The 25,754-nt window shown below is 54.9% G+C and overlaps 3 protein-coding genes across 6 annotated transcripts in view; 2 read left to right on the top strand and 1 right to left on the bottom strand.

The window, feature by feature from the left end:
* The first annotated feature begins 1,877 nt into the window (after window positions 1–1,877).
* Cers1 (ceramide synthase 1) lies at window positions 1,878–17,243 on the top strand. The gene is given in 8 exon segments (NM_001044230.2): window positions 1,878–2,154; window positions 4,208–4,367; window positions 7,375–7,555; window positions 8,730–8,891; window positions 9,335–9,482; window positions 9,591–9,700; window positions 15,206–15,943; window positions 16,363–17,243. Coding segments are annotated over 7 exon segments (1,053 nt in total). The 5' UTR covers window positions 1,878–1,905; the 3' UTR covers window positions 15,249–15,943; window positions 16,363–17,243.
* Window positions 1,878–17,243, top strand: Gdf1 (growth differentiation factor 1). Its single transcript, NM_001044240.2, is given in 8 exon segments — window positions 1,878–2,154; window positions 4,208–4,367; window positions 7,375–7,555; window positions 8,730–8,891; window positions 9,335–9,482; window positions 9,591–9,700; window positions 15,206–15,943; window positions 16,363–17,243. Coding segments are annotated over 2 exon segments (1,074 nt in total). The 5' UTR covers window positions 1,878–2,154; window positions 4,208–4,367; window positions 7,375–7,555; window positions 8,730–8,891; window positions 9,335–9,482; window positions 9,591–9,700; window positions 15,206–15,648; the 3' UTR covers window positions 17,142–17,243.
* Upf1 (UPF1, RNA helicase and ATPase) overlaps window positions 17,187–25,754 on the bottom strand; it is a 20,833-nt gene continuing 12,265 nt past the window's right edge. The window contains 18 exon segments of one of the 4 annotated variants that reach the window (NM_001427359.1): window positions 17,187–18,080; window positions 18,199–18,321; window positions 18,490–18,707; window positions 18,785–18,946; window positions 19,400–19,481; window positions 19,583–19,757; window positions 20,110–20,252; window positions 20,756–20,912; window positions 21,174–21,291; window positions 22,369–22,582; window positions 22,857–23,000; window positions 23,655–23,769; window positions 23,846–24,010; window positions 24,272–24,390; window positions 24,467–24,626; window positions 24,713–24,821; window positions 25,078–25,176; window positions 25,351–25,435. In NM_001427359.1, the coding sequence (NP_001414288.1) occupies window positions 18,202–18,321; window positions 18,490–18,707; window positions 18,785–18,946; window positions 19,400–19,481; window positions 19,583–19,757; window positions 20,110–20,252; window positions 20,756–20,912; window positions 21,174–21,291; window positions 22,369–22,582; window positions 22,857–23,000; window positions 23,655–23,769; window positions 23,846–24,010; window positions 24,272–24,390; window positions 24,467–24,626; window positions 24,713–24,821; window positions 25,078–25,176; window positions 25,351–25,435 (2,385 nt within the window). In that variant the 3' untranslated portion in view covers window positions 17,187–18,080; window positions 18,199–18,201. 4 annotated transcript variants of the gene reach the window in all.

Raw genomic sequence — 25,754 nt, 5'->3', positions numbered from 1 at the left:
CCATCTGACACCAACTCAGATGCCACTGCAGTGCAGCCACTGACAATTGGCCCTGTGGCAGAAGGGGACAGGGCACCAGTATCAGCCTAGCACAGGCTCCATTAGGGAACCCTGGTCCTGGGCCTACAGTCACATCACCCCACACCTCTTTGGCAGGCATCCCACCTCCCTTGCCAAGAAGAAACTCAGGCTGAGCAGGCTTCTTCACTTACAGATGGGCACTGTGTTTGCCAGATGGCACCAGGATTTGCCAGGAGGGACTGGGAAGGGCCCCAGCCCCTAGCCTGTCAACTAACAACTCAGGCGAAAAGTACAAGAGCCCCTCACCCACAGGGGTTTCCAGTCAAAAACACTTGAGAGGTCGGCACACCGATCACGTGGGCACTCTAAGGGAGCTGTGGGAGGGTTGGGTTCACTGCCCTCCTCAGCTGCATCGTGAGACCCTGTGACATGCTCAGTAGTGGGCCTTCCCTAGAAGCATGACAAGTTTGGGTTCCCAGTGTTCATGTAGAAGCCAAGGGCACAAGTGTCTGTTCCTGGGGTTGGGGGTTAGGGGTGGGAGACAGGAACCCCCCTAGGGTACATTGGCCACCTGGTCTAGTTGGATCAGTGAACCCACGGTCAGTGAGAGATCTACCTCAAAAACTGAACAGTAAGGACTGGAGAGGTGGGTCAGCAGTTCTGAGCCCTGGCTGCTCTTGCAGATCTCAGGTTCAGTTGTCAGTGTAACTCTAGTTCTACGGAGTCTGGTGTCCTTGCCTCTGGGCACCAGGTGGAAAAAAATACACCAAATGCTACATCTTTTTAAGGTCAGGGTGGGAGGGCAGGAGAGGTGGGTCCGTGTTATGAGCATGCACTACTCTTGCAGAGGATTGGGGTTCTGAGCCCACCAGCAATATCCATGCATCCAACAGCAGCCTGTGTCTCCACCTCCATAGGATCTACCTTCCAGTCCCATGTGCTCTTACACTCATGTGACCCATGTTCACACACACACATCAAAGGCTTTAAACCCTGATGGAGGAAGACCGTGGACACCTATCTCTGTCCTCTTCCCTTGGCGTGCATGAGTGCACACAGTGCATGTGTGCACATACAGGAGGCTGGAAATGTGGCCCCATTGGTAGCGTGCTTACCTAGCATGCACAGAGCCTGAGCTCACTGCCAGCGGTGAATAAACCACGCAAGGCAGGCAAAGTTGCCCTCCCAGCACTCAGAAGGCAGAAGAGAAAATCAGGAGTTCAAGGCCATCCTCAGCTACACAGCGAGGCAGTGCTCAGTTGGAAGATCAGCACAAGGGGCCATGTGGCTGGAGGAGTCAGAGTAGAGGAAACCCAGCAGGCTAATCTTTATGGCTTTGACTCACTGGTGATAGATAGAACAGCAGGAAGCTGGTCTTTGGACATTCCTCCTCCCACTACCATTTGTCAGCTCCACCCTCACAGTCTATCAGGGAACATCTATGGGGCTGTGCTAGGATACTCACAGGCTCTACATTCAGACCAGTGGGCAAACGGTGAGTGCCCACCCAAGCATGGTCCGAATTTTTTTTTTATTGTCTAGTTGCTTTTATTTATTTGTGTGAATGGGCGCCCAGGTGGAGGTCAGAGGATAATTTGTGAATGTCAGTCTGTCCTCACCTTCACCCGCTGAGCCAGCTTGACCGCAGAAGAGCCCCCATGGCATTCTCAGACTGAGCAGAGGACCACTTGGTCTCAAGCCGCACCTCAGGAGGGCAGGACTGGTGGTGCTCTGCATCGCGAGGGGCGGGGCCAGAGAGACCACGCCCCCTTCTCGCTGGCGGGGGCCCGCGCGCCCCCGGCCTGGCTGCGGCGCGTGACGCGAGGGCGCGCGGCGACTCGGACGGGTGCAAATAGCAGCGGAGACCGCGGACGAGAGGGTAGCATGGCTGCTGCAGCGACGACCACCGGGCTCGAGGCGCCAGAGCCCATGCCGAGTTATGCAGAGATGTTGCAACGAAGCTGGGCCTCGGCGCTGGCCGCAGCACGGGGCTGCGGGGACTGCGGCTGGGGACTGGCGCGCCGCGGCCTGGCGGAGCACGCTCATCTGGCTGCACCCGAGCTGCTGCTGGCCGTGCTCTGCGCTCTGGGGTGGACAGCGTTGCGCTCAGCAGCCACCACGCGCATCTTTCGGGTCAGTGAAACCTGGGGACCCCAGAGACTTGCGTGCGAGAGAGTGAGTGGGGCCTCTCCTCACGTATTCCTATGTCCATGGTGGCCGCTGGAAAGTGGGGGGCTCAGGTCTGGAGATGCCCAGGATGTTGGGGCCTCAGGCTATCCCGAGACCCTTTGCGCGGGTTGGATGCGGGGGTGTGGCTGAATTGGGGTGACGCTGTGATGGATTTAGTGTCCACTATAGCGTGGGATGTTCTGGGTATAGGGAAACCAGATCCACATCCTGTCCTGGGTCGTTTCAATAGAATCTAGGGCGATCCGCTCGGTACAGCCTCTGGGCTGTTGGGGACTGGAGGACTGACCTGGGGCCCTTCTGGGGGATCGACTTGTGGACCAGAGAGCCTAGATCCTGGACCGGGAGGCCTCGAGATGTAGAGAGGTCACCTGTGACCTGCGTCACCGGGAGCTGCTGAGCCTACACCCAGTCTGTGCAGTCGAGGCTCCACCCCTGTCTGGGGTCCAAATCACCCCCGAACCAGTGATGGCACAAGCCTGCGTGTCTCAACCTTGGAAATGACCCTGTCTGTGTCAAGGCTAGATTCTGCCGCCCCCATGGGGTGATGGTCAAAATGTTCCCTTTGTGGCGATAAAGAAGGCCACCGCCCAGGTCTGAAGAACGAGCCTGTCTTGATTGTACTGATGGCATTGGCACATGAGTTTACACTTCCCCTCTCTTGGGGTGAGAGGGTCTCTGTGGTATCTGGGCCAGTAACATGGTGGATACTCTCCTAGGGACTAGCTGGGGACATCCCGCCCCCTTCTAACTGAAAATGGCTGGGGGTGCGGGGACAGAGCATTGTGCCAACAAAGGGGCCTTTCTCTGCTGGCGGGAAGAGGCTGTTCCTTGTTAGGTCAAGACAGGGTGTTGTCCAGCTCCAGAGCCCACCCTGCCCGATGTCACCCACTGGAGGGAGCAACTTCAGCCTTAGCTGCTGGAGAGAGATCCCAGCAAAAGTGAGAAGGGCCGAGTGGTCCCCATCTGCCCTGGCCCTGACACTCTTGGGGCCCAGCTGGGATGCTGGAGGCCTTCAGGCGGCCTGATGCCACCCCGGTTCCAACCTCACCCTTCCTAAGAAAGGGGCGGAGGTGCTGTCCCACTCTCCAAGCTCAACTTGGCAGCAGCCTGGTTGCTAGGGGTTACAGGAGCTGGGCTCTGGCTGTCTCCATGACAACCGTTGAGTGCTCTGTGCTCCTCTGGCCCCCTCAGCCTTGAGAGGAAGGGGGCTGGGTTTGGCGTTCAGCTCAGGAGCTCCACCCCCCCAGGGTGCTGGAGCCTTCCCTGACTATAGTCTGCCAACTGTCTCTTGTAGTCTTTGAGACAGTCTCTCACTCTGAAACCCAGGTTGGTGAAACTCATGGCAATCCTGCCTCAGCTTCTCAAGTGCTGGGATGGCAGGCATGTACCTTCTAATTCAAGACACACTATCCGGTGACATCTCTGTATCCCCCAAGTCAGGTTGCCTCACCATGGCATGATTCCCCTTCACTTCTGTCCCCTCTTCTCCCTCTAACACCACCCTTCTTTCTCTTAGTAGACTCCCACTTCACAGTCTTTGGTCCCCCAGTTTCCCCTCCCAGGTGCCCTCTTATACTCAGTTTCCCTTCCTGTCTTCCTCCCAGCGTGGGAGAGCATTGTTCTTTTCAAGTTTTTCTGTCCCCCAGGGTATTTTCCTTCAACCTTTCTCCCTCCCTGACACACCCCCATCACTACTAGGACCTGAGTGCCCCCCCCCACCTCCCAGATTCCCTGGGCTCCATTGCTTAAAGCCTGAGTGCGTCGCCCGCCCTGTCCTCTCCCCTTCCCTCTCCTTTCTCCGCAGGCCACACAGGACAGCTGGGTGCTAAGTTTAGCCCTTGATGGGCTAACACATGGGCTCTGGTTACCCCAGATGATATGGGCACAGAGGCCCAGCCTTCTCTATGCCACCAAGCTGAGTCCCTGGACCTCACTTTGCCCCTTGGAGGCGCATCCAGCTCCCCAGTGATAACCATTACCCACCATGTCCCCACAGCCCCTGGCCAAGCGGTGTCGCCTGCAGCCTAGAGACGCGGCTAGGCTGCCTGAGAGTGCCTGGAAGCTTCTGTTCTACTTGGCCTGTTGGAGCTACTGTGCCTACCTGCTCTTGGGCACCAGTTACCCTTTCTTCCATGACCCGCCCTCTGTCTTCTACGGTAAGAGTCCTGTGGGACCAGTGCAAAGGACTCCATGGAGGCTGTCGAGACAGCACAGCCAAGCATGCACATGTGCACACCTTCTCCCCACCCCTTCTCTCTCACCTAATGAGATATCTCAATGGAAGTCTTGAGGCCAGCCCCAAGACAAGGGTGACTATGGACCCCTGGAGTGGAGTGGTCAGAAGAGGCTCTCGTCAGAGGCAGTGTTGCAAGGGCCCTGCGGCGTCATACGATGATTCTGTGAAGACTCAACTCTTGCCTGGAGTTTGTGTCTCAGAGATGGCTAATGGCAGAGATTTGTAGGTGTAAAACTGTGCAAAGTGGGAGGGGCTCCTTGCTAGGGATCCTGCTATGGGACTTATCAATGATCTGGGAGACATGCTCTCTCAGGGGGACAGGGAAAGGCTCAGAGGACTCTCTCTGGTGGTACACAACTAGGACCTATGGTGACTTTCTCCACATGGAAAGCACCACACGATTTTTTTTTCCTACATAGTCCAGAATGGCCCAAAATTGGGGATGCTCCTGCCTCAGTCCCCTAACTGCTAGAATCCCAGGTGTGCATTACCACTGAAAACGAACCGTCTTGAGTTTCAAAAGGAGTGGTGTTAGCTGTATTCAATGTGCTTTTCTGTAGGTAATTCATGGTCTTGTTCTGTTGTTTTGTTTTGTTTTGTTTGAGACAAGGTCTTCCTGTGTAGCCCTGGCAGTCCTAGAACTCACTATGTAGGCCAGGCTAGCCATAAACTCACAGAGATCTGCCTGCTTCTGCCTCCGAAGTACTAGAATTAAAGGCGTGCACTGTCGTGGGCAGCTGACAGACCCATGAGTGACCCATGTCTGGGACAAGGTGTTGTGCATTTATTGACCACCCACGGTTTTTTGTGGTTTTCTTTCTGGAGATGGAAACAAAGAAACTATTACACACTGGGCAGCGCCATAGCTGGTCCCATCCTCATGCATCACTGAGGGGTTCTGAGCTATCCTGAGCCAGGCCCACAGCCAGAGGCAGGGCTCTACCCTGAGTCACTGTCCCAGGCCTAATCATGGTATACCAGGTCAGCCTGTGCTAGACACAGCCAAGAGGAGGCTCCCAATCCCTCCAGGGGACATCCAGTCTGTTCACAGCAAGGAGAATCAAGAGAAAACAGGGGAGAAGTTCAGGGAGTATGGATATGTTAACAGGGGCAGGGACCCTACTTAAGGTGACTTTGGCTGAAATTCAAACTGTGACGGTGCAGGTAGGCACACTGTCAGGACTAGGGGCTTGCTAGAGGATGAAGAAAAGTGTGTGTGTGTCGGGGTTCTTCTCCCTCTTTTAAAAACGTATCCATTTATATTCATGTGGGAAGGGACACCTGTGTGTCACCATTTGCATGTGTGCATGAAGGTTAGAGAACAGCTTTTGTGAGTTTGTCCTCTCTTCTGTCGTGTGCAGCCCTGGGATCAAACCCAGGTCATCTGGTTTGGTGGCAAGCGCCTTTACCCACTGTCTTAGGGTTTTATTGTTGTGAACAGACACCATGAGCAAGGCAAGTCTCATAAGGACAACATTTAATTGGTGCTGGTTTACAGGTTCAGCGGTTTAGTCCCTTATCAAGGCAGGAACATGGCAGCATCCAGGCAGGTCTGGTGCAGAAGAAGCTGAGAGCTCTACATCTTCACCTGAAGGCTGCTAGCAGAAGACTGACTTCCAGGCAGCTAGGATGAGGGTCTTAAGCCCACACCAACAAAGCCACACTTACTTCGACCGGGCCACACCTTCTAATAGTGCCTCTCCCTGGGCTGAGCACATACGAACCATCACACCACTGAATCTTCCTGCGGATCTTATTGGAATTTTATACAGGATCTTGTGCAGCCTAGGATGGTCTCAGACTTTACTGCCATTCTGCCTCATGCCCAGTGCTGGCTGGGGGTCAGAGGCCAACTGAGAGTTACTCTTCTCCTCTACTTTTGTGTGGGCTCTGTGGGTGGGATTCTAGCCCCCAGGCATTTGAGGCAAGCACCTTTGCCTGTGGGACCGACTCACTAGCCCTGAGTCCTTCCGTGACTCTATTGCTTGGCTGCCTGAGCCTCGACTGTGAATGCAACTGGGGACACAGGTGTCACAAAGGCTCAGACGCATTCAAAAGGAGAGAGCATGGCGACAGGAGAGAGGAGGAAGCACCCGTTGGGAGCAGTAGGGGGCTCACCAAGGAGGGCAGACAATTTCCTGAGTGGAAAGGGATGTGCCTAGAGGCCTGGGAAGACTGGAGTGGAGGGCACAGTCTACAGGCAGAGCCCTCTGTGTGAGGCCCGCCCAGCACAGGGGAGGCGAACTGGAGCAGGCACTGGAGCCAGGCATGATGGTACAGACTTGTCATTTCAGCTCAGGAGGCTGAGGCAGGAGCATTGCGATAGGTTCTCAGGTCAGCCGGAGGTACCTAACAGTCTCTCAAACAACAACAACAACAACAACAACAGACCCAAACAAAATGGGGCTGGAGCTGAGGTGGTAGAGCGCTTGGCTTGCCCAGAAGGCCATTGGTTCCATCCATGTCAATCCGGCATGATACCTCCACACACACACAGCATTCCAGCACTCAGGAAGCGGAGGCAGGAGGATTATGAATTCAAGGTCATCCTCGGCTGCACAGAGATTTTGAAGTGAGCTTGGCCTACATGAAATCCTGACTTAAACACAGGGCAAAGGTTGGTGAGGTGACTCACCTGGTTAAGGTGCTGAGTGCCAAGCCTGCTGACCTGAGTGGGCCTCTGTTACCCCGGGGGGAAGGAGAATGGTGAGTCCCGAAGTGTCCTCTAACCTCCCCCACAGGGTCCTGTGACAGGCAGGTGCCCGCAGACGTCCACAGCGAATCATCTCAGATAAAATAGAGACTTATGGCCACCCCACATTTAGCACATTCCCTGTGAGCCTCAGGTACATGCCGTCTGAGGCTGTGTGGGGAAGTCTCAGGGGACATAGAGGCCCTGAAAATGACCGTGCCCATGACTCTTCCAGGCTGGAGGTCGGGCATGGCAGTGCCCTGGGACATAGCGGTCGCCTACCTGCTGCAGGGGAGTTTCTACTGTCATTCCGTCTATGCCACCGTGTACATGGACAGCTGGCGCAAGGACTCGGTGGTCATGCTGGTACACCATGTGGTCACCTTACTGCTCATCGCCTCTTCCTATGCGTTCCGGTGAGTCCATCAGGAGAGAGGGCAGGGAAGGACCCTGGCTCAGGGGTGCGTGAGGCCTCCGGAGAGGGTCTCAGAGACCTGTCCCCACTCTCTGCTCTCTTGGGTCTGTGTGGGGAAGTCCTTTCACATTTATTTTTTTTTTTTTTGGTTCTTTTTTTTTTTTTTTTTTTTTTTCGGAGCTGGGGACCGAACCCAGGGCCTTGCGCTTCCTAGGCAAGCGCTCTACCACTGAGCTAAGTCCCCAACCCCACATTTATTTATTTATGTGGGAGGTGGCCTGGAGGTCAGAGGGCAAGTTTCAGGAGCTTGGTCTCCTTCTACCACATGAGTCCTGGGAACCAAACTCAGGTTGTCAGATTTGGTGGCAAGTGCCTCTACCCACTGAGCCATCTCACCGCTGCCCACCCGTATGACAACTTCGATCCAGGAATACAGCAAGGGTTTACTCAGAGGGGATCCAGAGGTAGAGTAGCTTTCCTGAAGTTCCAGTGCTCGTGTGTTTCCAACTTCTCAGGGGGCCGAGGCAGGGTCACTTGAGCTGGGGTTCCAGGCCTGAGCTAGAGACAACTCTGTCTCTAACAGAATAGAAGCTAAGCTGGGCACAGGCCAGGACAGGTGAGGACAGCAAGAGCTGCAAGTGTGAGAACTGACCCAAGAAAGGGGAGCTGAGAAATGGCCCATAGCTAAGAGCACTGGCTGTTCTCTCGACGGCATAAGCTTCAGGTCGATGCCCACATGGTGGCTGCTCCAGGGCACTGAAGTCACTGCCCGCCCCAGGCACTGGCATGTGCACCCCACACAGACATAGATTACACAGTCGTACGAGAGGCTGGAGCCAGGGCTCAGGGTTCACAGCATGTGACCTGTTGTTTTGGAGTTTGCTTTTTTATGTGTATAGGGGTTTTGTCTGCATGGAGTGGGATCCCCTGCCACTGGAGCTACCGGTTGTTGTGAGCCCCCACACGGGGTCTGGGAAGCAAACTGAGCCATCTTTCCAGCCTCAGTTCCTAGCACGGTGTTCCAGGGATCTGCCAGCCTCTCCTGGGCTCCACCAGGCGCTGCACACAGATACACAGTTATATAGACACAAACAATAATAAAAACCCACCGTGGGGCCCCGGGCATGTGGCCCCAGCTCCGTAGTCCTGCTATGACCGTCCCCCCCACTCTGCAGATACCACAACGTGGGCCTCCTCGTGTTCTTCCTGCATGACGTCAGCGATGTGCAGCTGGAGTTCACCAAGCTCAACATCTACTTCAAGGCCAGGGGTGGCGCCTACCATCGATTGCACGGGCTGGTGGCCAACCTGGGCTGCCTCAGCTTCTGCTTCTGCTGGTGAGGGGGGTGTGCCAGCTGTGGCTCAGTGGGTGGGTAGGGCCAGACAAGAGGGGTGTGTTCTGTTGGATGGTGGTCAAAGCAAGGAAGAGGGGTGTGGGGCTTATTGGGGGATAGAGGCATGCATTGGGGTCTGTGGTTGGGTAGGAGATAGGGCCATAGAATAGTCCAGGGGGAGAGGCTGATTGGTAAGATGAGGAGGGCCAAGCAGAGGACAGAAAGGCCTGTCCAAGCAGGGAAGGGGCGGGGTCTGGCACGTGGATGGGGCTACCGGGCCGGCTGAGGTGCTGAGAGAGACAGAGGTGAATCAGGGGACCCTGGGGGTGAGTGACAAGTGCATGGTGAGGACAGTAGGGGGGAGCTGACAGAGTTGGGAGAGGGGGATTAAAGGAGGGGAGCGTGCTCTTCCTCACTCCGGTCTCCCTGACGGCCCCTCCCGCCAGGTTCTGGTTCCGCCTCTACTGGTTCCCACTCAAGGTTCTCTATGCCACCTGGCACTGCAGCCTGCAGTCTGTGCCTGACATTCCGTACTATTTCTTCTTCAACACTCTGCTGCTGCTCCTCCTGGTCATGAACATCTACTGGTTCCTGGTGAGTCCACCCCTCTGGGTCATCCTTGGGCCTGGGAGGGGCCTGCGTGCAGGTGCAAATGGCCTGTGGCAGCCACAGGGTTCATCAGTGCTTTTTTTCCTCCTGCAGTACATTGTGGCTTTTGCAGCCAAGGTGCTGACCGGTCAGATGCGTGAACTGGAAGACTTGCGGGAATACGACAGTCTGGAAGCGCAGACAGCCAAGCCCTGCAGAGCTGAGTGAGTGAGGCTGGGCCTCAGCCCCTGGCTCCTTCTTTCTGGAACAGCTACTGGCGTGGGCTCCTGGGAATCCCAGGAGTCCTCAGGGAAAGAGCCTGAAGCAGAGGCTTGGCTGTGTAGTCAGGAAGGAAACATCTGGGAATGAGCTAGAGAGAGACCTGGCAGGAAGTTGCTTGCTAGGCCAGAAGAAATGTGCAAGAGACTGGGCCAGACCCAGCCATGATCTCCAGCTCCCAAAGGACAGCCAGGGCTCAGGACAACACCAAAGCACTGTCCACCTGGTTCTATTGGCTTGGAGTCTGGGATTGGCTCAAGCAGCCAGCAAGAACTGGAACAATGCTGGGGTCTCAGTGACCTCTGGGGACCTCACCAACCCTAGTCTGGGCAGACAAACAGGTTTTAGGACATGCAGCCCCAGAAGACATTATGGTAGCATTGAGTAGGAGCAAGGGCAGGAGGCTGTAGAAAGTTCCAGAAGGTGCAAACCAGCCAGGCCTTGGGATGCCTCAGCTCAGACACCAGGAGGCAGGAGGTGAAGAGGGGAAGAGATATGATTTAATAATTTTTTGTATTTAAAGGAATATAGGAGGAAGATTTTTAAAATTTACGATTGTGGTGGGGTAGGCACGTGTTATAGTGTGTGGGTGGAGGTCAGAGGACAACCTTCAGATGTCAAGTCTCCTTCCACTGTGGGTCTCAGGGACCGAACTCAGGTCATCAAGCTTGGCTACAAGCACTTTTTGCTGCTGAGCAATTTTGGTCCTACGTCCTTTTGCTTTGCTCTTGTTTTTTAAATTATTTTCTGTGTGTGGGTGTTTTGCCTGCACGTGTGTCTGTGCATTATGTATGGGCAGTGCCCAAGAAGGCCAGAGAGGGCACTGGACCCCTGAAACTCTGAAACTAAAGACAGATGTAAGCTGCCATGTGATTGTGGGAATGGAACCCAGGCACTTCAAAAAGCAGTCAGACCAGGTTAGTGGTGGTGCTGGTGGCGCATGTCTTTAATCCCAGCACTCCAGAGGCAGAGGCAGGTGGCTCTTTATGACGTCGAGACCAGCTTGGTCTACAGAGTGAGTTCCAGATAGCCAGAGCTACACAGTAAAAACCCGTCTCAAAAAGACAAGGAGGAAGAAGAGGAGGAAGAGGAAGAGGAGGAGGGAGGAGGAAGAGAAGGAGGAGGAAGAAAAGGAGGGGGAGGAAGAGAAGGAGGAGGAAGAAAAGGAGGGGGAGGAAGAAAAGGAGGAGGAAGAAGAGGAAGAGGAAGAGGAAGAAGAGGAGGAGGAGGAAGAGGAAGAAGAGGAGGAGGAAGAGGAAGAAGAGGAGGAGGAGGAAGAAGAGGAGGAGGAAGAGGAGGAGGAGGAGGGGAGAGCAGTCATAGTGTAGATGCTTGGATTTGAACCTGGGTCCTCTGGAAGAACAGTCACTGCTCTTAACCAGTGCATGGCTCTAAATTCTTGAGAAGGGAATGGGTTCGGCCCAGTGGCATCCACTACTAATCCTAGCACTCAGGAGGCTGAGGCAGAAGGATCTCCTTCAGTTCCAGAACAGCTTCAACTACAGAGAGACTGCTTTTCAAAAGAAGACCTACACACATACATAGACACATTTCAGTCCCTGCTCTGTCTGGGGCTGCAGAGGAAGTGTGTTGCGGCCAGAGCTAGCTCCAGGGCATATCAAGTGTCCCAGTGTACTTCCTGTTGCTGTGATAAAGCACTGACCAAAGCAACTGGGGAGGGGGAGGGTTCAGCTTGTACCTCCCGATCACAGCTGAGCACGGAGAGAAGTCAGGGCAGGAAACCAAAGCAGAGATCTTGGCTGGCCACCATATTCACTCAGCCTCCCTCCCTCCCTCCCTCCCTCCCTCCCTCCCTCCTTCCCTCCCTCCCTCCCTCCTTTCTTTCTTCCATTCTCCCTTTGGTGTAGGGTTTTACTGTGCAGCTCTGGCTGTCCTGGAATTTGCTCTGTAGACCAGGCTGGCCTCAAATTCAAAGAGATCCATCTGCCTCTGCCTCCTTAGTGTTGGGATTTAAGGTGTGCACCACCACCTTCAGGCAACCTGCTCTCTTTTCTTTCTTTCTTTCTTTCTTTTTTTCTTTAAGACGTTATTACAAATAGTTGTGAGCCACCATGTGGTTGCTGGGATTTGAACTCAGGACCTCTGGAAGAGCAGTCAGTGCTCTTTTTTTTTTTTTGGTTCTTTTTTTCGGAGCTGGGGACCCGAACCCAGGGCCTTGCGCTTCCTAGGCAAGCGCTCTACCACTGAGCTAAATCCCCAAGCCCCCGCAGTCAGTGCTCTTAACCACTGAGCCATCTCTCCAGCCCGCATCCTGCTTTCTTATAGCACCCAAGGTCACCTGGCCAAGGGTGGAGCCACCCACAGCGGGCTGAGGTCTCTCAGACTGATCAATTGATCATGAAATGTTCCACAGACTTGCTTACAGGTTAATCTGATTGAGGCTTACTCTCAGTTGAAGTCCCCTCTTCCTAATGACCTCAGTTTGTGTCAACTTGACAAAACACTAACTTGTACAATGGACCATTTGTCAGCTAGACACACAAACACATCAGAAGTAAATGATAGGGGCTGGGGATTTAGCTCAGTGGTAGAGCGCTTACCTAGGAAGCGCAAGGCCCTGGGTTCGGTCCCCAACTCTGAAAAAAAAGAACCAAAAAAAAAAAAAAAAAAAAAGAAGAAGAAGTAGTAAATGATAACCTCTCTTTCCTTTTTCTCCCCAGTATCTCATGTTAATGTTAACTAATGTTAATGTCAGGATTATGTAAAACAGTCCAACAAGTCCCAAGTGTTTAAAATTTTTATCACATGCTAAGCATGGTGGCACATGCTTTTAATCCCAGGCAGAAAGCAGAGTCAGGTGACTTCACATCCCTGGGACTTCACAACCAGGCTGGTCCACACACTGAATCCCAAGTCTGAGAAGGTCTTAGTGAGACTTTGTCTGGAAAAGCATACAAGCCAGGTGGTGGTGATGCACGCCTTTAATCCCGGCACTCAGAAGGCAGAGGCAGGCAGATCTCTCTGAGTTCGAGGCCAGCCTGGTCTATGTGAGTTCCAGGACAGCCAGGGCTACACAGAAAAAATAAAAATAAAAATAAAAACAAGAAATTCCATCATTTGAAAGTTCAATCACTCTTAAATTTATTTGAAGTCTCTTAATTCCGGACTCCTGTCCATTCCAAAATAAAACATTTCTTATTTCAAATTGAAGAACCAGGACATACTCAAAGTAGAGAAAAACCAAATTCCAACGGTGTAAATGAAATCTGAACCTCACTCAAGATCTTCTAGACTCCAAAGGGCATAGGCAGCTGCAGCTCGTGGCTTTGCCATACACAGCACACAGGTCCTGTTGGTTCCACTCCACTCACCCTCCCATGGTGAGAGAGCTCCAACATGCTGGTATCTCCACCTTCATTCACCAATGACCTCTCATGCTTCTCAGTGGCCTTCTCATGCCTTCAAAACCAGTGCTACGCAGGAGACTCTTATATTTTACAAAGAAGGTGACCCCCTCTTGTATCCTGACTGAGGAAACACTCTTAGGAAGACTTCACCTCAACGATGCTGGTCTCAGTCACAGCCCATTCTTAGCAGAAGAATTTACCACTTACCAGACACTGTTCATTTTACGGGGCAAGGATAAGACCACTACCAAAATTTTTGAACCAAATTTGAAGCAAGCTTTATTCTGTTCTGTCCAGGATGACAAACACTGCCAGGTCCTCACCTGGGATTCCCAGAGAATTGTGCTGAATTAGGTTATCCAGGTGCTTGTAGGCAACACCCATTAGGGCTACGTACTTCCTGCCTTCATCCACTGAGGGCAAGCATACACCTGACACACTTCCTGTACACACACTCTCTGTGTGCGATCAACACATCTCGTGCGGCTGAGGCAGCCAGCCTTGTTTACTGAAGGGAACACAGGCGGCCTGTCTTAGGTGAACAACAGCCTCCAGTGTTCCAGGAAGCTGTCTGTCCTTGGCAAGTGGGACTTCCAGGTTAGAAGCATTTCTGTTTTGTAGGCCTCTTAAACACAGTAATTTAAACTTAAAACATAACTTTAGCCCTCACAGAACCACATATTTGTAGTTCAAAAGATGGTACAGCCCCGAGTCTACTGTCCTTGGCGTTTGTCATGGTGGCCTGATGCCAGCAAGCCCCACGGTAGCCAGAGCAAGCTGGTGACCCATGTCCCGAGAACATGTACGCATTCAACAGAAAGAACAAACTTCCAGAGGGGTGAGCCTAAAGCACTGGGCGCTGGCTCCCAGACTTTCTCTAGAAAAGCTGCTGCTCTTAATTTTCCCCACACAGCGCCATTCACTGAGCACCTGTGTTAGGTACAGGACACCACATCCAAGGGCCCCAGGGGATAGTGCAGCTCAGTGCAGCAAGCTCAGCCGGAGGATGAGTCCGAGGGAGCGTGCTGGAGGGACAGCCAGCCAGTCTGTCTCGCTCTGCTATGGGAACAGCTGGCTTGGGGAAGCATCAGATCGAGGAGTAGGTGAGCCCAGGCTCAGGGCTCAAACTGCTGTTTGCCTAGGTGGGGTTCAGAGAGGACAGAGGGGCTCATTTGGGGTGTGTTGCCTTGAAGTGGTATCTTTTTGTCTTGTTTTTCAAGACAGGGTTTCTCTGTCCTGGAATTCACTCTGTCACTCTGTAGGGCTGGCCTCCAACTCAGATTCATCTGCCTCTGTCTCTGCCTCCCAAGTGTCAGCTACCACCCAGCCCTTGAAGTGGAATGTTTAATGTGAGCCATGAGGTCTGTAGAGAGATGGTGAGGACATATTAAGGAAGCTTCTAGAACATTCTAGAGGTTTCCACAAGGCTTAAGAGACAGGTTTGGGAGACACTTAACCCATATGAGGCAGGAAGGCCCACTTGCTACAGACCTCATATATAGAGTAATGCTTGGGAATTCAGCACATCAGGCCCTGGAGGCCTGACCTCTGACTACCATCCCTGGAGCTACCTGCTCCCCAAGACCACAAACTGCACAGAGATGAGGGACACCAGGGACCCCTGCCAACATAGCTCCCTGTGCACCTCCCTCAGGAGCTGTCTACTGAAGGCTGGGAGGGGAGAGGCAGAAACTACTAGGCTTTTCTCTTATTGAGGGAACCTCAGTCTGGCCAATAATTCCTGCAAGAATAGCTTAGTCATCAGGCTGCCATTCTCTGAGTGACAGGACGAATGCTCTGACATAGAGTGTAGCCGAGGTCTGCCTTCCACCCCCAGCACCGGGGGGGGGGGGGGGGGGGACCTTTCACACTTTGTCAAAGATTCTGAGTGTTCAGGATGGTTTGGGTGGGAACCAGGGAGCAAGTGCTGTTTGGCAGGGACCCTAGTGAATTCTACCTGTCTGGGGGGTGGGGTTGGGAGAGGATCCTTGCGGAGGTGGAAGTAGGGGAGGTGAAGTTATTCGACAGGGAGAAGGAAGCATGGGCATCCCAAACTAATCTGTCTCTACTTCTGGCCCCTAGGAAGCCTCTAAGGAATGGCCTGGTGAAGGACAAACTCTTCTGAGTCTCTTGTCCTCAACTCCCGCCATCCAGGACTCTGTCCCGTCCTACCTGGGATACTGGCCCCGCCCCTGGAGACTGGACCCAGTCCCCGGAGGTCTGCTCCCACCCCTGGAGGCCTGGCCTCGCCTTTGGCGGCATGGCCACGCCTGCAGGACGATGGCCCCGCCCTAAGATGCAGGATGCCACCCTTCTCCAGGGACTCTGGCTGCCAGCAGCTCCGCCTTTCAGGTCAATTCTCGACCACCCACCTTGGGACCCAGCCCAGTCCTGCCCTCTGGGTAAGTGGGGTCTGGACACGCCCCCTCCAGGACCTCAAAGCACCCTCGACCTACGGTCACCAGCCCACTGGTCCTGGACGCAGTGGACTCTGCTGACTCTCTTGGACACCGCCTGGGAGGAAAATGCTCCCTGTCTGCCACCGTTTTTGCGACCACCTCCTCCTTCTGCTCTTGCTGCCCTCAACGACCCTGGCCCACGCGCCAGCATCCTTGGGCCCCGCTGCCGCCCTGCTCCAGGTTCTCGGGCTTCCCGAAACGCCCCGGAGCGTCCCCACACTCCGACCTGTGCCTCCTGTCATGTGGCGCCTATTCCGCAGCCGCAACCCCCAGGAGGCCAGAGTGGGGCGCCCTCTGAAACCATGCCACGTGGAGGAACTGGGGGTTGCCGGAAACATTGTGCGCCACATCCCCGACAGCGGTGAGTAGGGGGTTGTGGTTGGGTAAGGGTCCATGAGACTGAGGGTCCCTCACGCGACCTGTCTAGCTTAGTAGCAAGCTGGGACCCTGTTTTCCTAGTTCTCTAAAATCATGGGACACATGCTGGCAGCTTCCCAGGGCCCCATCTCAGCCCTGCCCCCATCCCGCCACTTCATATCCCTTGATGCCTTCCTTCAGGTCATTTTGGGCCCCCAGGTACTGGCTGGCACGTCCCCTTCCGCCCATGTCTGCAACTGTAGGCATGATGCCCCACAGTGTCCCTTCCTTGCAGCGGGTGCCCTGCCCCCACCCCATCCGTCAGTGGGGCTCCTGTCTCTCAGCGCTTCCCTTCCTCCTTGTCTCAGCCCAGCCCCTTTGCTGGGGCATTGCGCCATGTCCGCTCTCTCCTTGCACCTCCAGGTCTGTCCTCCAGGATCATACAGCCCGCCAGAACCTCAGGGCTGTGCCCCGAGTGGACCGTCGTCTTTGACCTGTCGAGCGTGGAGCCCATAGAGCGCCCAACACGCGCGCGCCTAGAGTTGCGGCTGGAGGCTGAGAGCGAAGATACACGAGGGTGGGAGCTAAGCGTGGCGCTGTTGGCCGAGGCTGAGCATCCTGGGCCTGAGCTACTGCGCGTGCAGACGCCACCCGGGCTGCCACTGCGCGCAGACCTACTGGGGACTGCAGTAGCGGCTAACGCATCGGTGCCGCGCACTCTGCGCTTGGCGCTGGCGCTGCACCCTGGGGCCGCTGCAACCTGTGGGCGCCTGGCTGAGGCCTCGTTGCTGCTGGTGACGCTGGACCCACGCCTGTGTCCCTTGCCGCGGTCACGGCGCCACACGGAGCCCAGGGTGGGAGGTGGTCCAGTGGGCACATGTCGCACCCGACGGTTGCACGTGAGCTTCCGTGAGGTGGGCTGGCACCGCTGGGTGATTGCGCCGCGGGGCTTTCTAGCCAACTTCTGCCAGGGCACGTGTGCGCTACCTGAAACACTGAGGGGACCCGGCGGGCCGCCTGCACTTAACCACGCTGTGCTGCGCGCGCTCATGCACGCAGCTGCTCCCACCCCGGGTGTAGGCTCGCCCTGCTGCGTGCCAGAGCGTCTGTCGCCTATCTCCGTGCTCTTCTTCGATAATAGTGACAACGTGGTGCTGCGCCACTACGAGGACATGGTGGTGGATGAGTGTGGCTGTCGCTGACCACCCAGGACACCCTTTCAGGGACGGCCCCACGCGAAAAGCAGGGACCGTTTGTTCATGTTTTATTGGTGACAAAAAGCTTAAAACAAATTTGACCAAAAATTAAGTTCCATTGCGTTGGCGCAGGTGTGCCTGGGTAGGGGTTGGGTGGCTGCCGCGGGAGGTGGGGGGGCCGGGGCAGGGCGCCCAGCAATGAGGCCTCCACCCACGATGGGGAAGAACCCGCGGGCCGTGCTCACGAGTTCGCCTGTAGCCTCTGAAGCTCCAACTCAAAACCCTCCTGCTGCGGTGCTGGCGGTGATCCCAGGCTGCGGGGCTCGGGCTTCTCAGCACTGCCTCTCCGGAAGCTTCTCTCATCTCCCAGGTCCACCAGTCGGGTCTTAGAGACAAACTCATCCAAGTACTTCCCATACTCCTTTGAAAGAATCTTTGAGGGGGAAAAAAAAAAAAGAAAAAAAAAAAAAAAAAAAAGAGAAAAAACCCCAAACACCGTATTTTCTTTAAATGAAACCCCTTAGCGCTGGGACCGCGCGCTGATGCTCTTGGCCGCCCGCTTGGGCACAGAAACGCGAAGTTCGTCCTGCTAAAACGTAGCCCCTCAATCACGAGAAACAAAGAAAAAGAACAGCGGGGCCGGTCCTGGCGAGGCCTCTCCCTCTGGCGGGCACGGCGCTGGGCCGGCCTCGCAGCGGTGCGGGCCTCTCTCCTCTCGCCGCCCGCAGGGGGCGCCCGCTCCTCGGCGCTCCGCTCTGTCGTCCTCCCTGGCCGCTCTCTGCTCGCTCTTGCTCCTCTTTCCTCTCCTCTCCTCTCCTCGGCTGCTCACACAGTGGTGCTTCAGTTTTAGCAGTGGAAAACAGGTATCCATTTATTTTTATTTTTTATTACCCAGAATAAGATGCTGATAGACTAAGCCACATAGCTTAGCTCTTCCGCCGCTACCTGTGATCAGGGACAGGGTGAGAGGTGTCAGAGCCAGCAGAGGTAGGACCTGCCAACACCCCACATCTACTGGCCCAGTTTGGCTGGGAAGACCTTGTTTGCCCACTAGGGCACTTGCCTTCTAGTACTGGGACAGCCCGGTGACCCCGCCGTGCTGGTATGCCCGCTCTCCCTGGTATGTGGAGTCTTGTGAGAGTGCCACGTCAATCTGTGATTTAAACTCATCACCGAGGTAGCTGTCCTGAAAGGCAAAGGCAGTGTGAACATGGCCAGGGCAGCCACTAGCCCACAGCCACCCAGTCCTCAGACCCACAGCAGTGGGGTCACTCACCCTTCAGAAAGGAGGCATAATGGTCCTGTGTGTCTCCCCCCCCCACCCCCCACCCCCAGTATAATGGTGAAGGCCCACCTGGGACAATTCTGGCTGGGAGAGGCCAGGCTGGCTCATCTGAGAGGGCTGGCTCATGGACACATAACCTTGTGTGAGGGCACCCTGCGAAAAGGGCTGTGAGGCCACATCCTGGCTGGCCTGGCTGTTGGGAAGGGTAGTCTGGCTGGGCCCAGGAAGCCCAAAGCGGTTCTTCTGGCGGCCTCCACGGCCAGTCTTGCTTTTTGGGGTGCCCCGACCTAAAAGACAGCAGTGAAATATGGCAAGTTCTACCTAAAGTTAGGAGAGGAGCCAGGGCAGTGATAGAAGCACTTACCAGCAGCTGGCCCGTTGGCCTGTCCGAAGTACCCAGGTGGTGGCATGGGAGGCATGACCAAGTTGAAGGGAATGGGGATGTTCATGGCAGCCACATGGCTGGGACCTGCGCTGATCATGCTAATCTGGTCATGGGTCTGGAAGTACATGTTTGAGGGCCGGCCTGCAAAACACTTGGGAGTCAGATGGAGGGCCCCAGTGGACACTGGCTGCCCTGAACTATAGCTACTACATCAGCCAGACAAGTAGGCGAGCAGAGGGAGGTCGAGTGACATGCGGGGTGCTGGTAGAGAATAAGAAACATAGAAGGGTTGGTGAGGATCTGGCCACAATGGAGCTTTCTAGGCAACTTAGAAGCTTCCAGAAAGCAGAGGCCAGCCTGGCTGAGGTGGACACGGGCAGCAGCACTCAGGCAGCCTATGCAGACAGGAGGTCCCGGCAGTTTTCAAGAGACCATGCTCCAAACCAACAGCAGAGGCCAGAACAGCCCTTGGGAACCTCGTTGGAGAAGCTAGACACCTATTGACAAGCTCCAGATGGAGGCCACCCATGGGGTGACAGGTTCGGACTGGGTCATGGGAAGGTAAACAGACTGGTGCTTGCCAGGAAGGCTCACCCTGGCTGCTGCGGTCATAGACAGATCCGGGGATGATAGCCTCACGGGCATCATACATGGCAGTAGTCATGAAGCGGGCCCCCTGCAAGGTGGCACAAGAGTGAGGAATGTGTCAGTCAACAGCAGCAGAGTTAGCTCAGAGCTCCCAGCCTCCCCAGGTCCCAGGCCAGCCCCTTGGCCCACCGGATTGACGGTGTTGACAAGCTTGCGAGGCTTGCTGAACTGCATGAGGCTCTCCCGCAGGTTGTTGAGCGGCCCTTCCACCAGCGCCTTCTGCTCCTTGTAGTAGCTCAGCAGGTGGTTCCACAGGGGCTGCTTCGACAGTGCCTTTGGGTTACCCACGATGATCACCCCGTACCTGCAGGGCAACCGACATACTGAGCCCATGGCCATACTCACTCAACCCCACTGTCCAGGGCTAGCACCATGAACGTGAACAGCTGGGTGCTGAGAACCAAACAACACATGAGGTGCGCCTGAGCAGTGGGAACTCTAAGTGCACTCTCAGCTCTCCAAATGCTGATTGTGAGCTCAATCTGTGTCCTATAGGATCATGGAGTTGTGTTCCTCAATCAGTAGGGTAGCAAGTAGGCCTCAAGATGGGGTTCCAGCATGCACGTCTACTTCCAGGACAGATATGGGTAAAATGGATGATAGGGAGGGTCTTCTTGTGGGTGGAGGGTGGATGGGAGCAATGGGCTGTGGCCTACCTTGCTCTGGTGAGAGCCACATTGAGACGCCGGGGGTCGTTTAAGAACCCAATACCCTGGTGCTCATTGGCACGCACGCAGGACAGGATGATGAAGTCCTTCTCCCGGCCCTGGAAGGCATCCACGCTTGCAATCTCCACTTCCTGAATGAGACAGTGTCTTGTCAGTCACAGCCCGGCCCCTCGCTCTCCTGCCTCTTCCTTCAGCTGCACAGGAAGGAGCTGCATCATTAAGTATGGTACAGCCAGATGCTACAGGTCCCCAGTGACAGAGATACCACAGGCCCAGTGAAGCAGAGACTGAGTAGGCGCTATGGTGTCAATCCTTGGCCATGCTAACCCCAATACAAAACCAACCAACGCTCTGCATCTGTCACACGCCCAGACAACGTACAAGTACCATGCCTTTCAGGTGGGACTGCCCCTTCCTGTCCTGTCCCTAGACTGCTTTCTTTTCAAGACAAAGCCTTACTGAACAGCCCTGGCTGTCTTAAGGCTGACAATCAAGGCTGACTTCAAATTCATAGAGACCAACCTGTGCTCGTGTGACCAAGGTGCTGAGACAGCACCACACTCTAATTTTGTCTCCAGCATACACTTACTGTGGCTGAAGGCACCGACCTGTGGGTCAGTGGGTCTGGGGGTACCTGGTAGAGCTTCGTGTGCAGGGAGCCGCTGAACTGCATGTACTGCACCAAGTAGGAGCGCTGGCCCTCGTAGGGAGTGATGATGCCAATCTGGTCAGGCTTCGCGCCTGCCTTCAGCAGCTTTGTCGTTATCTTCTCCACATTGGCTGCCTCCGTCCTGAGAACATCTGGCTGTCAGTGACAGGCTCCTTACATGTCCCCAGCCTGATAAACCTCCAGTAACCAAAGGGGCACAGGAGGCCACATGACAGTTGCCCGTCCCTGCCATTTGCCAAGGCTCCAGAAGAAACAAGAGCCTTGTGACTTCCCCTCACATGCTGTAACAAGCAGAACCACCCAAGAAGTAAGATGCTCTGGGTTTTGGGTCTGGGAGCCCAGGGTGAGAACAGGGCTCCATACCAGGGACGCAGCTGCACACCTGTTGAGGTAGGATGTGCCAGAGCTGGCAATCTCCTCCTGGCCCTGTGTCACGTAGAAGAACATGGGCTTGTCAGGCTGTGGCCACTGGAAGTCAAAACCTTTCTTGACACGATCGGCTGTCAGGGAAAGACAGAAGGTGTCACTGCTAAGAAGCCCAGGGCTCAAGTGCACACACTGAGAGCAGCAAAAGGGCTGAGTCAGCACTGTTTAAGACATAGTCGCCCACTGGGGACACAAGGATACTTCCTGTGCAAGCAATGACCAAGAGCGGCCGAGCCCAGGAAATACCAGGAGTCTCACATACTCCGGCAGTCACAGAGGGAATAGCAGGTCCAGCAGAGTGGTGCTGTCCCCACCTCTGGCTACTTGGATCCATGTGGCAGACCAGAGACACAGCTCTCAGCACGCAGTCCTGGCTGGCCCTGACCTCCCAGAGAGCCTGCCTGTCTGGTCCTAAGTCCTAGGATTAAAGCTGAGAGCCATGCCCAGCTGGTAAAAAAATTTTAAGAAAAACACCTTTATGCTGCAAAGCAAGTCAGATAGCAACCTTTCATTCCACTTCACTCAGGCTTCATGGAGGACAGCTAGGCCCACTTTGTTTCTGAACCAACCTGCCATGACAGCTTTGAGCCACAAACAGCTTCCAAGGGTGTGTGTATGACACTGTAGCTATGGCTGAGCTGATAGCACAGCACCATAGGCAGTGGCCTCCACAGACCGCTCTGCCTACTACCCAGGCTCTCTAGGTCCTCCCAACAGACACTGTGCAAAGACCCTGAAGGGGTCACTGCCATAAATAGTTTTAGGTGACCCTAGTGTCCTAAAATTCTCTGTTCACAGAGCTTCAAATTACCACAGGTAATAGACGTCACCAGCTGCTGAACTCAAAGACAGGCTCTCGCAATCTACTTCCCTGGTCTCATCACTGATGGTTTGTCAAGAAAACCCTGCTGTCAGGGAGGTTCAGTTCTGTCTAGGGTGCCTATCCTGGAACTGTCCAACACAAAGCAATGGCCAAGGGGTGGAGCCAGTACATGAGATGGCCACGGTGAAAGGCCCAGCAACCCCAGAACTCCCAGGCAGGCCCATCTACAGACCAGCTGTGCATGGCCAGTGTGTGTGTGGGGCAGCCACACTCCAACAGCACCTTGACAGCCATAGGGAGGACTGTGAGGTCATGACCCAACTGTTACCTGCAGTGACGCCATTCTGCAGCGAGCCCTCGTAGAAGATGTTGGACGGGAAGGCGCTGAGTGCAGGGTGCATGCGGTATTGCACCTGCAGGCGGATGGGCCGGATGCCCAGCACCACCAAGCGCTCGAAGAGCGATTGAGACAACCCGGCCTTGGCTGCCTTCTTGCACATCACTACTGGGCCCAGCTGGCAGTGGTCACCCACGAGGATCAGCTGCAATAAGAAGTCCCTCAGGTTAGACCTCAGGCTCCATGCTCCTAAGTGCCTACCACAGGGACAAAGGCTGGCCTCTACGTCTCAAAGCAGCAGACTGAGTGCCACTGAGTGGGGAGAGGGCTGCTCAGTGCGTACTGCTCGAGCACCAGGAGGCGGGGGCAGTGGAACACACGGGACTCGGCCCCCTTCAAAGAACCTCTTGCAGGTCTTGTGTCACCCAGCACCACTACAGGAGGGGATATCAAGGGCCACATGAGTGACAGGTACCCACCTGCTTGGCCCCAAGGACTACAGGCACCATGCACTCAGGCTCAGTGGCCTGGGTGCTCTCGTCAATGAGGATGGAACGGAACTGCATCTTGGCCAGCCTCGGGTCACCAGCACCCACACATGTGCAGCAGATGACATCTGCATTCTGGGGAAGGCAGAGACATCAGGGCACGTTGTGCCTGCCTGCCTCACCATGGCCAGATGGCTTAGGATTTGGAATGTCCTGCTCTACACCCACCCAGCAATTGTGTGTGTAGGTACTCCTGTGTGTGTAGGCACTCCTGTGTGTGTAGGCACTCCTGTGTGTGTAGGCACTCCTGTGTGTGTAGGCACTCTTGTGTGAGTAGGCACTCCTGTGGTGCACACGCAAAAGCTGCTCTGGCGGGGTCTTGCTGTGTTGCCCAAGGTTGGCTCTCCACAGTTCCCCAACAAGTAAACAGGCCACTTCTCCTGGAGTCCAAAAATGAGCATCACAGGTGACCATGCACATCAACTTTCAAAGTGGTCTAGCCTTCTGAAGCACACTCCCCAGCAGACACAGTTGCCTCTAGGACAGTGCTGAGCTGGTGGTACCCCAAGGCTGAGACTCTAGTTTTGATGGGCTGCTGTTAGACTAGAGATTGACAAGAGTGGCAGCCATGTCTCTGACAGTAGGCACAGATCAGGGAGACGAGGGCCCTCCAAGCTCTCAAAAGCAAAGGCACAGACATGCTACCAGTTTTCTGACTTGGACAAGTCTCTCAGGCCCCTCTGCCCACAAGGAACAGCCCCAACGCTCCTGGGCTGGCACTGAGCTCACCATGAGAAGTTCTCTCTCAGCTGTGCGCTTAAGCGCCCGGTACCGCTTCTCATCTGCAGATGACAGCTCGCCTGTCTCATCCTTCAGCTGCTGCAGCTTCTGCAGCTCAGGCATGCTACAGACAATGGGGTGGGAGTCAGTGCCAGCAGCAGGGTGCAGTCTGTACTGAGCCCCAAGCTGGAGACACTCACCTGTCCATGTTCCTGATCTGGTTGTGCAAAGCCAGGAAGGACACTGGGGAATCAATGGCCTCACGGCTCTTGGCACAGAGGCGTACGACCTTCAGCCCAGTCTGGTGGATCTTCTCCGTGAGCTGGTCCACGGCAATGTTACTTGGAGCACAGACTAGCACGGGCCTGCAGAGAGTGGAATAGGCTGTCAGCATCGCCCAGAGAAGCTCAGCAAAGGGCAATAGAAAAGCTGTGCAGCTGTGACAGGCAGGGACAGCCATGCCAAGGTAGAACAAGTAAAGCTTCCTGTCACCCGCCACCATCAGCTCCATGGCAGCCTCACCCTCATTCCTGTGTGGCAGGTCTGTGCGTTGTGGAACACACAAGGTGCCCGTATTGTGATACTGCCACCTCCCACCCACAAAGCTGTTGCTCCTAAGCACCTACCCATTGCCCTGCCGAGCAAGGTGGTAGACAATGGTGGCTGATGTCACAGTCTTGCCTGTGCCTGGAGGGCCCTGGATGAGGCTGAGGGGTCTCTGCAGCACAGTCTTCACAGCATACACCTGCAAGGACTGAGCATCAGCAGAGCTGCAAAGGCTACAGCCCCCACAGACCCTGCCCCTATGGGCCCAATGGCACCTGAGAGTGGTTGAGGTCGGGGAGCCCCTGAGCCGTGAAGCGCTTTGGCAGCTGGCACTTGATGACAACATCTTCCACCTCGTGGCCCAGCAGCTTGTGGTAAATATACCCTGACACAGAGGTCTCGTCCACAGCGAAGGTCTTCAATGCACTCTGCATCCTATAAAGAAAGCCAGTGTAAAACCCACACGGATCACAGGTACTGAAGGTGGACGGGGCCCCCAGGGGTATGGTCTTCATACAAACCTATCAAAAGAGGTTGACTTCCACACAAAATCCACTTGGAAGTTGTGGGTCACTTCCACGGGGGCACCCACGCTACTGCGGAGTTCAATGGCAATCTCATCACCATAATCTGGCAACTGAGTTAAGTCTGTTTCCTGTTCCACGTCACCTTCTACAGGGTCCCTGGCTTCATCACTAGACCAGTTCCCCTTGATGAGCAGCCAAAGGCTGTTTCACACATGTGCAAGCGCGCGCGCACACACATGCATACACACGCGCGCACACACACACAGTGCATGTCCCACAAACTGGAAAGAGGAAGGAATCATACACATCAGGGCCCTGGGGACAGCACCCATCCTCCTAGCAGATGTGGCAAAGGATACTATCGGGAACCTTGATGACGTGGCCAATCCCCTTCCATAGGGGTGCCAGATCCCCTTTGTACCGCAGACAGATCTCATCCCCCTGCATCAGCCGCATATCTTGCAGGAAGGAGCAGCAGAGTTAGCACTTTCAAGAGGGAAATGGCCTTCACCATGCAGAGTTCACATAAGGGACATGATATGGGGGACTAGGAATTTTATGCTACTTATGGTCACAAATATTTTAAAACTTAAAATCACCTCTTAACCAAATTATGACTAAATCCTCATTACCAGAGTCAGTCTTGGGCAAAGTGAAGAAGGCGATTCTCTTCTTGTTAAGGCCCAGGTCCCACCTGACCGTGATGTTATCTTGAGTCTGAACACATGAGAAACAGGGGCCCAGTTAGCCCCACCACTCATTCACAGGCTGGGCTCCCCACAGCTCAGAGCCTCTAGGAAGGCCATGTCTGTGCTGTGCTGTGCACAGCACACACAGCCAGGAACTCCAGCATCTGGGGAAGAAGCAACCAGGACCCCCCAATGCCCACTGCCTAAGCCAGTCCCAGAAGCAAGCTTTGTAGAGCCTCAGGAAACCCCACACATCAGGCTCTGTAGGGAGAGAAGGCACTTTGGGGGATTGGTGGCACGGGTCCCATATCCCAGAAATGTTCCTGGAGCTGCAGACAGAGCTGTGA

Source organism: Rattus norvegicus, chromosome 16 (assembly GCF_021556685.1).
Source record: "Rattus norvegicus strain SHRSP/BbbUtx chromosome 16, alternate assembly SHRSP_T2T, whole genome shotgun sequence".
NCBI lineage: Eukaryota > Metazoa > Chordata > Mammalia > Rodentia > Muridae > Rattus > Rattus norvegicus.
Note: the sequence above shows the minus strand (reverse complement) of the source record. Positions and strands in the feature narration are given on the sequence as shown.